At 42.1% G+C, this 18073-nt stretch overlaps 1 protein-coding gene across 1 annotated transcript; it reads left to right on the forward strand.

Annotated features, from left to right (window-relative positions):
- The first annotated feature begins 1501 nt into the window (after positions 1–1501).
- Positions 1502–2011, forward strand: Sry3B1 (sex-determining region Y protein 3B1). Its single transcript, NM_001416754.1, has one exon. It carries the CDS (start codon positions 1502–1504, stop codon positions 2009–2011), a length of 510 nt encoding a protein of 169 aa, NP_001403683.1.
- The last annotated feature ends 16062 nt before the right edge of the window (positions 2012–18073 follow it).

Raw genomic sequence — 18073 nt, forward strand, 5'->3', positions numbered from 1 at the left:
ACATAGGCTTGGCTGTGGATGTTGAGAAATACCTGTCCTATTGCCTCACAGGAGGGACCTATAGCAAATGGCTTTTCCCTGACCTGGAGGTCTGCATCTTCTGCTCCCCACATTACTCTACTTACCGACATTGGCTCCTCTGGTAGGCCATCTACCGTCCACTGAACTAAGAGATGGTTTGTCTGGCACTCTGTGAAGTGTCTCTGCCTGTGCTAAGAGTCCCCCTACCATCCCTTGTATACACTGCTTATCTTCTGGACAATGTGGTCAAATCCAGATAGGTCAGCAGCTCTGTGAACTCTCATATACCAGGCAGCTCAGCCAGGATTGCATGTGTTCTCCCTCCAGCCTTCTCTGTCGGAGAGAGAAGTACTTCTGGATATCCAGACAGATGTCTTCTGCAGTGACCTGAGGCAAATGTCTCTAGCTTCTGGATGGGGGTCCCTCTGCAGCCCACCAAGGCTCAGGACACATTTTTTCAGAGTAGACAATACAGTAGTGTGTTTCTGTTGTATTTGTCTGAGTGTGTGTGTGTCTGTGTGTATCTGTAAATAATTGAGTCTCAAATGCACTTTAGCAACATGCCAGCAACAACTGTTGGTTGTATTGAAATAATCCTAATAACAATATTTTTAGTATTACTACATAGGAAATTTGTACAAACGAGCTTTATGATGCATGTATATGACAAAGAGAGAAAGAAAACTTCCTTGAGATATTTGTTGAGTTTTAGGTTTTGTAGCTTTCAATTCTAAAACTCAGCATTACTACTGTTTTTGTTTTTGGTTTTTCTTTGTCCCATGGTGTAGATCTTTATAGTGGGCTATTGCCCTGGACAGACTGATTCTTTTTCTTCATGCTACCTCGCTTACTGGACTAGGATACAATTGATTGTTTTCCTACTTATCTTTGACCCTCTCTACCACTTGTACATGCTTGTTTATTTCTCAGTTAGTCCATCATAAATATCATGTATGCTACAGGGCAAAAAGAACGGCTTAGTATGCTCATTGTTGTATCTTAATGCTTGTTGAGAAGAAATGACCATAGAGAAAGTTGTATGATTTTAAGGAGTGTAAAAGTGCAGTCTCTACATTTACAATCCACAGGGGTTTTGGTTGACAATATGTAGGTTTGTGTGGTGGCTTCAAAGTAGATTAGTTGGGCTGGACGTGGGAGGTCCTGAGGGAGGAGGGATGAATATTTTCTTACACACTTTAAATACTAAAATCTTTCTTACAAACACAGTTCGGATACTAGCTTTTACCCCTTACACTTTATATCTTGACTTCTGTCTCTGTCTGTCTCTGTCTCTCTGTTTCTGTCTCTATCTCTGTCTCTCTCATCCCATCTCTGACTTCCTGGTTGCAATCCTAATTCTTCCACTACATTCAGCATTTCAGATCTTCACTTTCAGCGTTCAGCCTTCCTTACAGCCTGAGGACATATTAATCTCTGGAGAAGGGAGAGCTTTGGGAGCAGTGACAGTTGTCTAGATAGCATGGAGGGCCATGTCAAGCGCCCCATGAATGCATTTATGGTGTGGTCCCGTGGAGAGAGGCGCAAGTTGGCTCAACAGAATCCCAGCATGCAGAATTCAGAGATCAGCAAGCAGCTGGGATATCAGTGGAAAAGCCTTACAGAAGCCGAAAAAAGGCCCTTTTTCCAGGAGGCGCAGAGACTGAAGACCCTACACAGAGAGAAATATCCAAACTATAAATATCAGACTCATCGAAGGGTTAAAGTGCCACAGAGGAGTTATACTTTGCAGCGTGAAGTTGCCTCAACAAAACTGTACAACCTGTTGCAATGGGACAACAACCTACACACTATCATATACGGACAGGACTGGGCTAGAGCTGCACACCAGTCCTCCAAGAACCAGAAAAGCATTTATTTACAGCCTGTGGACATCCCCACTGGATACCCACTACAGCAGAAACAGCAGCACCAGCAGCAGCAGCACGTGCACCTGCAGCAGCAGCAGCAGCAGCAGCACCAGTTCCACTAGCAGCAGCTAACCTACTTACTGTCCACTGATATCACTGGTGACCCTACACCATAGCAGGAGCACCTCAGCAAAGCCCTGTGATAGGTAATCTCATGATACTGGCTCTGCTCCTACCTATCCCAACACTCCCCTTGCTGTAATTTACAGCTTGAGATTCCTACTTGGTTTGGATACTGAGTTCCCTCTGGTTGTAATAAAGGTCCTGCTCCCCTTTTTTTTCTGGTGGGGGTGTGGGGGAGGAGACCAAAATGTGTGTAAGGATGTGTAGTGTGTAAGAAAGGAGAATGCTTAGAAGGGCTTACTACATACTTTTTGTTTAACAGCGTACTACTCGCATTCTTATGGCATTTAATCGATGGAAGAAACTAGGTTTAGACTCATAATGAATTTATCTGTACTGCCAGCTCAAAGGCAGCAAACAGCTTTAGAGCCAATACAGCTTGACATGCTAAAGTGGGAGGTGGGAGAGGGGAAGGTGGAGTTTTAAAGGAAACATCAGAAGGGTACACACTACAAATATCCAGCTGGGCAAGGAAATTCTTTTCATTCCTGTTTGATAGGAATAAAGGACTATTTCAATCCCTTTCCCACAGATAAGAAGGTGTTACAGGAACAGAGGCAGCTGTTAATTCTTCCCAGCCCATTGTTCTATTCTTTTCTTAAACTCCAGACAGTAGGATCTTGCAGGCATTCCAATGCAAAGGTCAAGGGACTTTACTGGATGCCTGGATGCATATTAAAGTTCTTTAGCCACCAAGGGGAACATATGTAAATTATCACTTAGGTTGAGTATTCTAATGACTAGGATACAGTAGTTCATTTCTGAGCAGGCAAAAACACAGTGCCCTCAGGTCTGGGCTGGCTGTCCTGTCCTTTCAGCATCACCATGGAGACCATTGTCTATCTGTAAGTGGTCAGTACTCATCTCTGAAAAACATACATAATGCTGTAAAAACACTGGCTGTGCCCCTTTAGCATGCAAAGTACTCCTTTGTAGATCAGACACATCTATCTGTTTATCAGGGTCTCTCTCTCCAGCACACAAAACTACATCATATATGACTTCTGTCACTGTGTGTGCTTGCGTGTGCACGTGCGTGCCAGTGTGCATGGGTTTGTCTTTTTCACTTCTCCTTCACACTATGATAAACCCAGTTGTTCTGTAAACTCTTCTCTCTGTAACATCGTTTGATAAAATAAGCATTTATACAAGTTCATGCACAGGAAGTCACATTCTGCTTCTCTTTTACCTATCTTTAAAGAATAAACAGTTTTATTCACAAAATTTTTGTATAAAAGCAGTACAGACAAAGCTATGTTTTCCAGGACCGGGTAAGAATCAGAAACAAAATGTACAAAGCACCAAGTTACATAGGCAAGCTAAGTGGACACTTAGCCTGCAGGTAACACTCCCCATATACAAAGTGATGCAAAATGGACTACTACAAAAGGTGAAAGGAATTTAATGAAAATGAAGGTACAACATACCCAAACTTATGGGACACAATGAAAGCTGTGCTAAGAGGAAAACTCATAGCTCTTAGTGCCTACAGAAAGATACAGGAGAGAGCATACATCAGCAGCTTGACAGCACACCTAAAAGCTCTAGAACAGAAAGAAGCAAATATAGTCAAGAGGAGTAAAAGGCAGGAAATAATGAAACTCAGGGTTGAAATCAAATAAAAAGGATTATACAAAGAATAAAAGAAAAAGAAAAAAACAGGAACTGGTTATTTGAGAAAATCAGTAGGATCGATAAACCCTCTTAAATATGAGGTACAGAGCTAAACAAAGAATTTTCAGCTGAGGAATATAAAATGGCTGAGAAGTACCTAAAGAAATGTTCAACATCCTTAGTCATAAGGGAAATGCAAATCAAAACAACCCTGAGATTCCACCTCACACCAGTCAGAATGGCTAAGATAAAAACTCAGGGGGCTGGGGATTTAGCTCAGTGGTAGAGCGCTTGCCTAGGAAGCGCAAGGCCCTGGGTTCGGTCCCCAGCTCCGAAAAAAAGAACCAAATTAAAAAAAAAAAAAAAAAAAAAACTCAGGTGACAACAGATGCTGGTCCAGATGTGGACAAAGAGGGAACATTCCCCCATTGCTTGTTGGGAGCGGCTAAAGACGGCGCTGACATCTAGTGGTCATTTGTGGTATTACAACCATTATGGCAGTGTCTTTGGCCTTCCTTTGGCATTTACAAGGCCAGAGTGATATGCATGCTAATAAGGTATCTCATACTCCACCAATCCCCAGGGGATAAGTTTACAGTCACTGTCTGTCTTGTATTTAAGGCGAGTGCCTTTGTTTCCCCGGGTCCCTCGTATCAAGGTGTTCCTGCAATAAAGGCTGTTGAGAAGAATCTACCGGTGTTGCGTCTTTCTTGCTGGTCGAGGTAGGCGCTTCAATTGCTGATGGGATTTTAAACTGGTACAGCCTCTCTAGATATCAGTCTGGAGGTTCCTCAGAAAATTGGACATTGTACTACTTGACGACCCAGCTATACCTCTCGTTGGTGTAAACTGAAAAGATGCCCCAACATACAACAAAGACACGTGCTCCACTATGTTCATAGCAGCCTTATTTATAATAGCCAGAAGACAGAAAGAACCCAGATGCCCTTCAACAGAGGAATGGATACAGAAAATGTGGTACATCTACACAATGGAATATTACTCAGGTATCAAAAACAATGACTTTATGAAATTCATAGGCAAATGGATGGCACTGGAAAATATCATCCTGAGGTAAACCAATTTTAAAAAAAAGCAACACATGGTAAACACTCACTGATAAGTGGCCCAAGATACAATCCACAGACCACATGAAGCTCAAGAAGAAAGATGACCAAAGTGTGTATGCTTCAGTCCTTCTTAATATGAGAAACAAAAATATTCATAGGAGGGGATATGGAGACAAAGTTTGGAGCAGAGACTGAAGGAATGGCCATTCAGAGCCTGTTCCATCTAGAGATCCAGCCCATATACATACAGCCACCAAACCCAGACAATATTGATGATGCCATGAGGTTCATGCTTACAGGAACCTAATATGGCTGTCTCCTGAGAGGCTCTGCCAGAGCATGACAAATACCAAGGCAAAAGCGAGTAGCAAACCACTGAACTGAGAATGGGGTCCCCATTGGAGGAGTTAGAGAAAGGACTGCAGGAACTGAAGGGGTTTGCAACCCCACATGAACAACAATACCAACCATCCAGAGCTCCCAAAGTCACTACTCAAAGACTATACTTGGACTGACCCAGGGCTGCAACTACATCTGCAGCAGAGAATAGCCTTGTTGGGGCACCAGTGGAAGGGAAAGCCCTGGTGCTGCAAAGGTTGGACTCCCAGTGCAGGGGAATGTGTTGGAGTGGTGGAGGAGTGAATGGGGAAGGGAACGCCCACATAGAAGTGGAGGGGGAGGAGTTAAGGGGCTGATGAACAGGAAACCATAAAAGAATAGCATTTGAAATGTAAATTAAAAATATATCCAATTAAAAAAAGAAGGACGTTCCACTTGAAAATGTGTGTCCTTAACAATTTATTAATCCCATCTCTCCTCCTGCCCTAAGCTTAATGGCTCCTATCAGCTAGCCTCCACCAACCTCGTGGAAGAGGTTGGTTCTAGGTTCCCAGAGATCTTCCCTAATTGCTTCCTACTCATTCCAAAGTCTGTCAGAAAAGGCCCCCACTCTTTCCCTGTGTTTCCTTTTCCACCTGGGACCTAGAAGTCCTACCTGTCCTTTCCACTGAGCATTTCCTGGCCTCCTTTATTGACCAAATCAAGAAACAATTAGGGAACTAGACCTTTTACTCAAAAGGTTTCAAAAAAAGATAAGGAAGGACATACTCAACAACAGAAAAATCCACCAGGATAAATTCTCATCCAATTCTGAATATCAATAATGCTCCAAATGCAAGGGCACCTACATTCAGTCATAAAAGAAACCTTACTAAAACTCAAAGAACACATTGTATACCACACAATGATAGTGGGAGATTTCAACACCCCACTCTTATCAATGGACAGATCATGGAAATAGAAACTAAAAACAGACATAGAGAAACAACAGAACCAAATGGGATTAAACAGACATCTATACAACATTTCATTCTAAAACAAAAGAATATACCTTCTCAGCACCTCACTGTACCACCTTCTCCAAAATTGACCATATAATCAGTCAAAACAGGCCTCGACAGATAGAAGAAGACTGAAATAATCCCATGCTTCCTATCAGATCACCACAGACAATATGAAAAAAAAAAGGCAGAAAGCCCACATGCACATGGAAGGTAAATAATGTTCTATTGAATGATAACTTGATAAAAAAAGAAATAAAGAACTTTAAGGCTTTTTAGAATTTAATGAAAATGAAGGTACAACACACCCAAACCTATGGGACACAATGAAAGCTGTGCTAATAGGAAAACTCATAGCGCTGAGTGCCTGCAGAAAGAAACAGGAGAGAGCATATGTCAGCAGCTTGACAGCACACCTAAAAGCTCTAGAAGAAAAAGAAGCAAATACACCCAGGAGAAGTAGAGGCAGGAAATAATCAAACTCAGAGCTGAAATCAACCAGTAGAAACCAAAAGGGCTATACAAAGAATCAACAAAACCAGGGGCTGGTTCTTTGAGAAAATCAAGTCACTAGCTTTCCTATACTCAAAGGATAAACAGACTGAGAAAGAAATTAGGGAAATGACACTATTCACAATAATCATAAAAAATATAAAATGTTTTGGTGTGACTCTAACCAAGCAACTGAAAGATCTGTATGACAAGAACTTCAAGTCTCTGAAGAAAGAAATTGAAGATGTCAGAAGATGGAAAGATCTCCCATGCTCATGGATTGGCAGGATCAATATAGTAAAAATGGCCATTTTACCAAAAGTGATCTACAGATTCAATGCAATCCCCTTCAAAATACCAATCCAATTCTTCATAGAGTTAGACAGAACACTTTGCAAATTCATCTGGAATAATAAAAACTATTAAAACTATCCTCAACAATAAAAGGATTTCCAGGGGAATCACTATCCCTGAACTCAAGCAGTATTACTGAGGAATAGTGATAAAAACTGCATGGTATTGGTACAGAGACAGAGATAGACAAGTGGACTAGAATTGAAGACCCAGAAATGAACCCACACACCTATGGTCACTTGATTTTTGACAAAGGAGCCAAAACCATCCAATGGAAAAAAGATAGCATTTTCAGCAAATGGTGCTGTTTCAACTGGAGGTCAGCATGAGCAAGAATGTAGATCAATTCATTCTTATCACACTGCACAATCTTAAGTCCAAGTGGATCAAGGACCTCCACATCAAACCAGATACACTCAAACTAAAACTCTCATAAAACTTCAAAGCTTTTGTAAGGCAAAGGACAGTGTTGTTAGGACAAAACCGCAGCCAACAGATTGGGAAAAGATCTTTACCAATCCTACAACTGATAGAGAGCTTGTATCCAGAATATACAAAGAACTCAAGAAGTTAGACCGCAGGGAGACAAATAACCCTATTAAAAAATGGGGGGGGGGGGGTTGGGGATTTAGCTCAGTGGTAGAGCGCTTGCCTAGGAAGCGTAAGGTCCTGGGTTCGGTCCCCAGCTCCGAAATAAAAGAACCAAAAAAACAATGGGGTTCAGAGCTAAACAAAGAATTCACAGCTGAGGAATGCCAAATGGCTGAGAAGCACCTAAAGAAATGTTCAACATCTTTAGTCATAAGGGAAATGCAAATCAAAACAACCCTGAGATTTCACCTCACACCAGTCAGAATGGCTAAGATCAAAAACTCAGGTGACAGCAGATGCTGGCGAGGATGTGGAGAAAGAGGAACACTCCTCCATTGTTGGTGGGACTGCAGACTGGTCCAACCATTCTGGAAATCAGTCTGGAGGTTCCTCAGAAAATTGGACATTGAACTACCTGAGGATCCAGCTATACTTCTCTTGGGCATATACCCAAAAGATGCCCCAACATATAAAAAAGACACGTGTCCACTATGTTCATAGCAGCCTTATTTATAATAGCCAGAAGCTGGAAAGAACCCAGATGCCCTTCAACAGAGGGATGGATACAGAAAATGTGGTACATCTACACAATGGAATATTACCTAGCCATCAAAAACAATGACTTTATGAAATTCATAGGCAAATGGATGGAACTGGAAAATATCATCCTGAGTGAGGTAACCCAATCACAGAAAAACACACATGGTAAACAATCACTGATAACTGGATATTAGCCCAAAAGCTCAAATTACCTAAGATACTATCCACAGACCACATGAAGTTCAAGAAGGACAACCAAAGGGCAGATGTTTCAGTCCTTATTAAAAGGGGGAACAAAAATATTCTTAGGAGCATATATGGAGACAAAGTTTGAAGCAGTGACTGAAGGAATGTCCCTTTATACCCTGATCTACCTGGGGATCCAGCCCTTATATATACATCTACCAAACCTAGACAATACGGATGAAGCCAAGAAGTGCATGTTGAGAGGAGCCTGACATAGCTGTCTCCTTGGAGGCTCAGTGAGAGCATAACAAATACAGGGGCGAATGCTAGCAGCAAACCACTGTACCAATTATGGGGTCCCCGTTGGAGAAGTTAGAGAAAGGATGATGGAGCCAAAGGGGCTTGCAACACCATTAAGAATAACAATGCCAACCAACCGGAGGGATCTCCCAGGGACTAAAGCACCATCCAAAGAGTTCTCATGGACTGACCCATGGCTCCAGCTGCATATGTAGCACAGGATGACCTTGTTGGGCACCAACGGTGGGAGAGGCCCTTGGTCCTGTCATGACTGGTCCCCACAGTGTAGGTCAATGTCCAGGCCAGGAGGCAGAAAGGGAGGCTGGTTTGGGAGAGGAAAACCCTTAAAGAAGTAGGGGGGGGGGGGGGGGGAGGGGGTGAGGAATCATGAACAGGAAAACTGGAAAGGGAATAACATTTCTAATGTAAATACAAAATATCCAGTAAAAAAGAAACTGTTAAGTTAACAATTATACAGATATACCTCACAAAAAATTTCAGTCACATTTGCTGAATTGATTACCTTCAGTAGCCTATAGTTTTGTGAAATAAATCTCTCCTAAAACCAGTATTTTACATAAAGTAAAATATTAATTCTCTAGTACTATGTCATGATGCTGAAACAATAATTATATAATGAATGATTACATAATTTTGTGATGTTCACCAAAATAACGTGCCCTTGAGTAATAAATAATTCCTTGATGTTCAACAATAATATATAGCTTCTAAAATACTTCGTTATAACTTCCGTTATAACTCAATTAGTTATTTCTACCATAAATAGAATTTTGTATGAACTGCAAATTTTTTTATAATTGATCAAATTTGTTTGTTATGCTGTTTTATATGGGTTTTGGTATGAATACAAACAAATGGTAAAATTAATGGAGCATTTTCTTCAACTGTTCTGGTTCCTAAAACTTTTCAGTACAAGGCTGCTCAAAACAGGGCAAAGGTTTCTCTAGTTTGTCTTAGCTGAAACTATCTGATTTCTACTGCTTGCCCTGAAAAAATTCTATGGGAAAACACTCAAACCTGTTCTAGAAACTCAGGGTCGAAATTCCCCAGGTTCTTGGCTCTTGTTTGTTGGGATAATCTACCCCACACATCCATTTTATCAAATGGCTATGTAGGTATGTCCCTGCATTTTCAATTTTTAACTGCTGTGTTGGCAGAGCCAAGTGTTGGCAAGTATTTGGTATCGTCCTTTCTATGGTCCATTTCTATGCTTTCTGTATGTAAATACTTGTCTTTCCTCACCTGCTCCAAAGATGATTGTTTGAGATAATCATGTTAGAGGGCAAGTTGTCTTAGTTAAGATTAAGTAGCCCTCAATGCCAAAAATCAACCAAAAGAGAAGTACTAGGTGTTGTTCTGCTGGTCTGATTGGTTCTGACTTCGTGATTTAGTGTTAGCATTTCTTCTAGGCTCTGCCCCACAATTAGGTGGCAATAGCCAGGTATGACAACTCAGTGTAAAAAGAGCTGCTTGCCCCCTCCTCTCTTGCTCTCTTAACCTCTTACCCTCTTCCCTCTCTGTCCTTGTCTCCCCATTCCCCTCTTGCTCTCTCCAAGTGTTCCTGGCTGGCCTCTATTCCTTCCTTCCTTCCTTCCTTCCTTCCTTCCTTCCTTCCTTCCTTCCTTCCTTCTTCCCTCCCTCCCTCCCTCCCTCCCTACCTACCTACCTACTTTCCTCCCTCCCTCCCTACCTACCTTCCTCCCTCCCTACCTACCTACCTACCTTCCTCTCTCCCTCCCTCCCTCCCTCTTTGTATGTCTCTCTCCCTCCCCCTCACTCTCTCCCTCTCTCTGCCTTTCTCTGTCTCTACCCCCTCAACTTTCCTCCCCATGCCCTAAATAAACACTATTCCACACTCCATGCACCTTATGGCTGATACCTCAGGTGGAAAGGATGCCTTAGCATGGCCCTGCAGAGACACCTCCTTCTCCCACTCTGACCCGGCTACCATACCAGGCCTCTACCAAACATACTCCTGGCTTCCCTTTCTTTTTGATAAAAATACACAACAAAAAGGACTGTAGCTTTTTGTAGAATAAAAACCAGCTGAGGCTGAGGTAGGGAAGATGGGAATGGCAGAGAAGTCTGGTTAAGTTAGGAAGTTATTTGAGAGACTCCCCCAGCAAGCAGGCAAACATTTCTAAACTATATAGATGTGTCCATGTCTTTATTATTATCAAACCTCAATCAGGACCCCAAAAGCCTCTCAATACTTGTGGAACTGCTTGCATCTTCCCCTACCTACTGCTAACCAGAATGTACTTTTTCTGTGTTATCTTTTAAAAAAATTCCTTTAATTGCATTCATGGCTGCTTTTGTGAGAAGTGTTTTTCTCCAAGCAGAAGGCTTAATCTACAAACTTTGGTTGTACTGAGTGGTCTTTGGGTCTTTACCCAATAACAATTCCAGAAGAAGAGCAGGTAGGCTGACTGCAGATCTTCACCTCACCCTTTCCCTCTGCTCTCCAAGACTCCCCAGTATCACATCCAGCCCTGCATTAAAACAGCAGGCTCAGCCTTCTTTGCCCCCATCTCTACTTCCCATGGACCCCACAGAGCTTTTCCTTCTAACCTCCATTCCCAGTTTGTTGCTTTGTCCTAGTTCCCAACTTCAGCCGGTAGTCTGAACACAGATCTTCATTTATGCTGCATCTTCATTCAATTCCCCACTTATCACAACTCTGTGGTCTCCCTTCCTCCCCTCTCTCTGTCTCTCTTTGTCTCTGTGTCTCTGTCTTTGTGTGTCTCTCTGTCTCTCTTTGTCTCTTTGTCTTTCTGCCTCTGTGTCTCTGTCTTTGTGTGTCTGTCTGTTTGTCTGTCTGTCTGTCTCTCTCTCTCTCTCTCTCTCTCTCTCTCTCACTCCCTCCCTCCCTCCCTCCCTCCCTCTTTCCTCTCCCCACTTCCCTCTCCTTTCTCTGTGCATGTGTACTCTTTATCTCATTCTCTTCCTCCCTTCCCATGGTGACCTTGGCTTTGATTCTTGGGCCAGTGAACTCCCCTCGAACAGCTTCCCAATAAATCTGCCTTTTATATAATCTAATCTGGTTTGAATTAGCTCACTTCATCAGTGGAAAAATAACCTACCACGATCATGAAGCTCTTCTCCTAAAACTTCCTTCCCCTGACTCATTCTATTATTCCAGGCTCCAACACCAGCAGGTATTCCCTGAGACCATGCCAATGAGCCAGCCTGGGAATTAGGTAGGGGAACTGAAAAATAACCAGTTCCTCTTACACTCCAAATCTCTGAAACAGAATACCTGTTGTAGCCTTCTTCTTGCCCTCACAGCCCTCAACTCCTCTGGATCCCACAGAATTTCCCCTCCTAATCTCCCTCCACCTACTAATTGCTTTATCCCACTCCCAACTCCAGAGGCCCTCCTTGCCATAGGGCACCCCCTTTCAGGGAAACAGGTAGGTTGATTATAGACCTCTCCTTGGCTTCCTCCAGATCCAACTGCCCAGCCCTATAGCTGACCTCTCTTCACACTCTGTTCCCATTTCAAAGAGACCAAATAAGTAGATTCTGCTGGAATACTTGTTCTCCTCTCTTCTGAGAATGCCTGGCCCATTCCTAAGTATCAGCTTCCAATACTCAGAAACACATTTTACCCAGAACCCTCAGTAGCCACAACTAACAGATCCACAGATAATCTTCTACCAGACAACGCACAGCCAACTAGTCTCCTAAAATTTAGAGAGGAAAAACAAAACAAAAACAAAAACAAAAACAAAAACAAAAACAAAATGTATCCAACAAACACTGGACCAAAAATCAGCACCTGGACATAACCATCTCAATCCCAGATGCACAGGCACCAGCTTAAAAACACAGAAATGGCCAGGACAATGTCTCCGATAAAGCAAGCTATCCTATGTCTGCAAGGTCTGAATATTACAACACAAGAAAAGAAAAAGACTTTAAAACACTCTATAAATACAGTAGAGGCTCTTTTAATGGAAATGAACAATCCCCTTAAAGAAATCTAGAACACAACATATGTTAAGGAATGAATCCTTTTGCTGCACCCAAGAAACACATCTTAAAATAATGAATAGATATCAAAGGCTTGGAAAAGGATATTTTGAATAAATGGGCCTAAGAAAGAAGTTGATATAACCATTTTAATATCTAACAAAATAGAATACAAATCAAAACTAATTTAAAGAGATAGAAAAGTGTACTTCATAGTCATCAAAAGAAAAATGCATGAGGATGACATCTCAATTCTTAATATCTATGTCCCAAATTCAAGAACATCCATTTTTGCAAAAGAAATACTACCACAGCTTAAATCACATATGGACCATTTAACACTAATAGTCAAAGAGTTCAATACCCTGCTCTTACTGCTGTACATACCATCTAGACAAAAACAGAAATGCTGAAGCTTGTAAATTTTATGAATCAAAAAGTCTTAATCCATTTACAGAATACTTCACACAAACACAAAAGAAGATACCTTCTTCTCAGTACCTCATGGAACTTCCTCAAAACTTGACCATATTCTTGAACACAAAGAAAGTTTCAACAAAAACAAGAAAGCTGCAGTAATTCTCTTCATCCTGTCTAACTACCATGGATTAAGGCTGGATATCAACAATGACAGAAAGAACAGAAAGTTTACAAACTTGTGGAAATTAAACAACTCGATACAGAGTTAAAAAAAATGTTTTCAAGAATGATGTATCATAGTAATAAAAATAAGTTTATTCATCACATTATCAAGAGTAATGACATTTGGCAGATTATGAAATTATAGAAAAATTCCACATCCATTAAAACAACACTAAGTTGCGTGAATCAGGAGATGGCTAATTTAGCTCAAATAAATTATGTAACTGAGAAAAAATGGGTTAAAATGGAAATGAAGTAATTAAAAAAGACTTTCTATAATTCAATGAAAATGAACACAAACCATAACCAAACTTAAAGGACACACAAAGAAAACAGTTCAAAGATGCAAGTTGTGTGAACATTAAAACAAACAAACAAACAAACCACACAACTTGTTCAATCTCATACCAGCAAATTAACAACATACCTAAAAGCTTTAGAAGGAAAAGAAGCAAGCACACCCAAAAAGACTGATGGCAATAATTAATCAAGCTCGGGGCTGAAATCAGTAAAATCAAAAAGATAACAATTTAAAGATTCACTGAAACAAAGAATTGGTTCTTCTAGAACATCAACAACATGGTTCAAAAAAGAAAGATAGGAAAGAAGGAAGGGAAGGAGGGGGGGGAGGGAGGAAGGAAGGAAACCTCTAATCTGAACTACCTAAACCATAAAGAGAATATTCAAAATCAGACATCAAGGAAATGCATGGAGGCATACCTTAAAACCTGTAGTTCACATAACTGCAAAATCTAAAGGAAATAAATAATTTTCCTGCTATGTAGCACAAACCAAAGTTAAATTAAGACCAAAAAAAAAAAAGCAAATTAAATGAACATATAACCACTAGAGAAATAGAAGCCATCATACGTTTCCCAAAAAACAAATGCCCAGGGTCTGACACTTTTTTTTTTCTTTTTTCTTTTTCTCGGAGCTGGGGACTGAACCCAGGGCCTTGCGCTTGCTAGGCAAGCGCTCTACCACAGCTAAATCCCCAACCCCAGGGTCTGATACTTTTAGCACAGAATACTACCAGACTTCCTCTACCAGAGAGGAGCTGTGTGAGTGAAAGGAAAGTGCATGTGATGTGTGTGAGATATGTGTGAGGTGTGTTTGATGAGTGTGTGTGAGAGTGAAAGAGGAATTAAGACATCTGTGTATGTGTGTGTGAGTTTGAGAAAAGAAAAGTACAGAGGAGAAAAGAAGAGCACACAAGAAAGTGCAGAGTGTGCAGCCTCAAGCTGCAGGTGTGTGTGTGTGTGTTTGTGTGTGTGTGTGTGTGTGTGTGTGTGTGTGTGTGTGTATGAGAGAGAGAGACAGACAGACAGACAGACACACAGAGACAGAGAGACAGAGAGGGAGAGAGAGAGATGGAGGAGGAGAAGGAGAATGGAAGGAAGAAGAGGAAGAGGAGGGAGGGAGGAGGAGGAAGATGATGAAGACAACGAAGAAGAAGAAATTGAAGAAACTTTAAGCATTGAAAAATTGCCTGTCGGTTTGTACTCCAAAGTAGTCTTTTATACTTTTTCCCCTGCTTCCAGTTGAGAACTGTCATTCAGAATTGAGGCTGGACCCTGACAATAGTCAGAGACTGCCAGCTGCACTTGGCTCTGGACGGTTGCTAAATGCTCTGAGCACAATTCTGTGTGCCTGCCTGCCAGCCTATCTCCATCATAGTCAAGGACGCCAGCCCTCTGGTACTGTGAGCTCCCAGTGAATCAATCTTAGCTTCTTGAGGTACCTTGTTCATGGGGTACTTCATGACAATACAAGGATAAGAAAGACACTGGAATTTAGTGTGGCTTCAGATGTCACATGCGTACTTGTAACTATTGCAATAGTCTTCTGCATGACTTCAGAACCTCTGTGAGTTCATATGTGCAGCTGCCCTGCTGTATGAGAAGGAATACCATTGACCTGTAGCCATCCACATCCTCTGGCTCTCATATTCTGTCTTTTCCACCCCTACCATTCCACAATGGATCTCTGATCCTTGGAAGGCAGAGTGCAGTCTAGAAGTTTTCCACTGGCTTTGCTGCAACTGGTGAGTCTGACAAAAGCCACCTAATGGGTTAAGAGACTTGAGAGATGGCTTCGTGGTTAAGAGTGATTCGTGTTCTGACACAGGAGTTTGGCATACAAATGCCTGTAGGAATTCCAGCTACAGGGGACCCAACACTCTCTGCTGGCTTATGCTGGCACCTAAGACATATGCCCCAACCATGCACAGCCAGGCAATTAAGCACTTGACTAAAGGTTTTTAAAAAGTCCTGCTACTCTAAAAGAACACAGTCTTTGTTGTGATACTGTCTGCCTCTCTGCCTTCTTAGTAGTCTTCTAAATAAAACTTTTTCTTTCTCCAACAACTGCCCTGGCTGTTTGCCCTTTCTAGCTGACAAGGAGTAAATGAACTTAGGTTTGTGATTATAACACTGGCAGCAGGTGACAACAGTCCCCAAAGTATATCATGAACTTGCATAGAGAAGCAAAACACACAAAGTCAAAAAGCAAACAAGCTATAAAACACCAAACCAACGGACGCAAAGAGCTATTCTCCAGGTTTTTCAACTGCAATGGCTGAGCCCAAAAATGATTTTTTCTTTTGAATGTCAAGGGTCATCTGATATCCTTTGTTTAGACAGGCTGACCCCCTGCCATTGTGACAGGGGACAAATGAATGATTTTAGAAAAGCAAATGTGTGCTGCATAACCATATAACAAAAGCTAGTTATGGATTTTGAGCACCTCACTACACTTTCACCACAGAACTGGCATCCACACCAATGTTTATCACGCCCTTGTGAGGCAGAGGAGGGGAGGAAGGCTAAGACTAGCCTGGAATTCATAGCAAGACCCTGCCTCCAATTCAAACAAACAGGCCCTTGATAAGTAGTGTGAAATCACATGGTTTTATATTCTTTTTATAAAGTGAAGAGCTTGCACAGCGTACATAGTTGGTGTCCAAGTTTAAGTACCTCTTGGGTTAACGTCCATGGTCATCTATTGCTTCAGTGTCACACTTGGAATCCAAACCTAGTTTTCCCTTCTGTTCAGGCCAAATAGTAGTTATCAAGTTTTAATTCACTGGCTCCCTGAAGACTCCTGGAGGTATGGGTACACAGAGAGGCAAGGAATGGTTCTTTCAGTAAACTAGATGTAGCCCAAGGTAAGGTAAGTAGCGTCTGGACCTGTCACATTCCAATCTCTGCACAGGAAACACAGCTTCTTTTCTAACATTGACCCCACAATCGCCTAAAACTCATACTGATTGTGGCCAGTATGAGTCACACAGTGAGTCTGAGGCCAGCCTACAGTGCATAGTGAGAACTTGCCTCACTGGTGCTCATAGGCCTCACTGGGTTTACAGGAGATGCTAGGCCTCCTCTTCTCTCTCTTAGCTGGTGTCTGGTACATGTTGGACTCAGCACTCTGTTACACATTTTACAGGGGAATATCAGGAAAGGGGGAAGCAACCTCTAGCCCAAGATTGTTTATTGGATGAGGCATGTGTACTTGGCCAATGAGATGTGAAGTTTGGTTCCACCATACAGACAGAGAGAGGGGGCAGACATTTCTCCCCATGGGAGGACTGTAAAACCCACTCTCTTGCCCCTAAACCAATGTTCCAGAGACGTTTTTGCCCCTGGTCTCCATGACAGTGTGTACACATTCCCTTTCTGCAGAACTCGGTGCTGAGAATGACTTTTTCTTTCATCAGTCTCTGAATTTGTTACTGTTTTATTCCCAACAGAGATTAAGTGCACATGGGAGAGAGCACAACATTGTTACCCTGTGTACTTTTGTATTTTGATGGCTTAATGGGGAGAAGAACTGGACAGATGGGACTCAGAGATACATTTAAGGGTGCTTGTTGTACCATCCTGAGTGTAAGAAAAGTAAGGCAGAGAGGCAGAATGACTCCATCTCAACAGGCTGAGACTGTTTTGTTGCAATAGTGAGTGGCGTCAACCTTTTCCTGGGATGAACGTTGAGTGCACTTAGTGGCGTGAAGGAAAATATTTTTATACATAAACACATACTTGGGTAGCTACCAGGAACTTCCAGCTTGTGTGTACTGTGTGTGTGTGTGTGTGTGTGTGTGTGTGTGTGTGTGTGTGTGTGTGTGTGTGTGTGCGTGTGTGTGTGTGTGTGTGTGTGATTTGAGTGGAATCTGTGTAGTTTGCTTTTGAGGCCCAGACATATTGTTTCTGCAGGTGGACAGAAATGAGCAGGCAGGATGGACCTAAGTCACTCTTTTTGACTGAGGGTTGTTGACCCTTACATCTTGACTTGATTCCTCATGACCTGAGGCTATTATCATTATCCAACATAACCCAATTCTGGAAGGGTAAAAAGAAGATGGGAGAGGGGCCATAGTTTCATGTGAGTGGGAAGGCCGGGTGGCAAGTGGGGATGGGACATCATCCATCTAGAGGAGTCAAGGAGATGGTTATGTTCTGAATGGTGGAAGGAGCATGCTGAGACCCTTCCAGGTAGGATAGGCAGGGACTGTGAGGTTTGGACCATAAAGGACTCTGTGACCCTCTGAGCAGTGCAAGCTTGTAGTCTACATTGGAGAAACTTGGTGAGACAGCAGAAAGACCGGAAACAAAGAGTGAAGTTAGCACAAATCATAATGTTAGTACCTGACTAGGAAGCAAAACCATCACTTGGCAGTCAGGTAAATGCTGTCTGCCCCTTTTCTGTTTTTAATTCTGTTCAGTGATGGCTTAGCTTTCTCTGGTACTTGGCCAGATCGGTCACAGAAAGCCAGCATCCTTCCTCTAGCAAGGCAGAGACACCTTCCTTTTCGGCAATCATTACATCTAATGCATTGCATTTTGGGAGGAACACTGCAGCCAGGCAATCTATTTGG

The sequence above is a fragment of the Rattus norvegicus genome, chromosome Y (genome assembly GCF_021556685.1).
Source record: "Rattus norvegicus strain SHRSP/BbbUtx chromosome Y, alternate assembly SHRSP_T2T, whole genome shotgun sequence".
In the NCBI taxonomy this organism is placed as follows: Eukaryota; Metazoa; Chordata; class Mammalia; order Rodentia; family Muridae; genus Rattus; species Rattus norvegicus.

What these genes read in the sequence shown, in the direction of transcription:
- Sry3B1 (NM_001416754.1), top strand. Translation starts at nt 1,502, where the DNA reads ATGGAGGGCCATGTCAAGCGCCCCATGAATGCATTTATGGTGTGGTCC.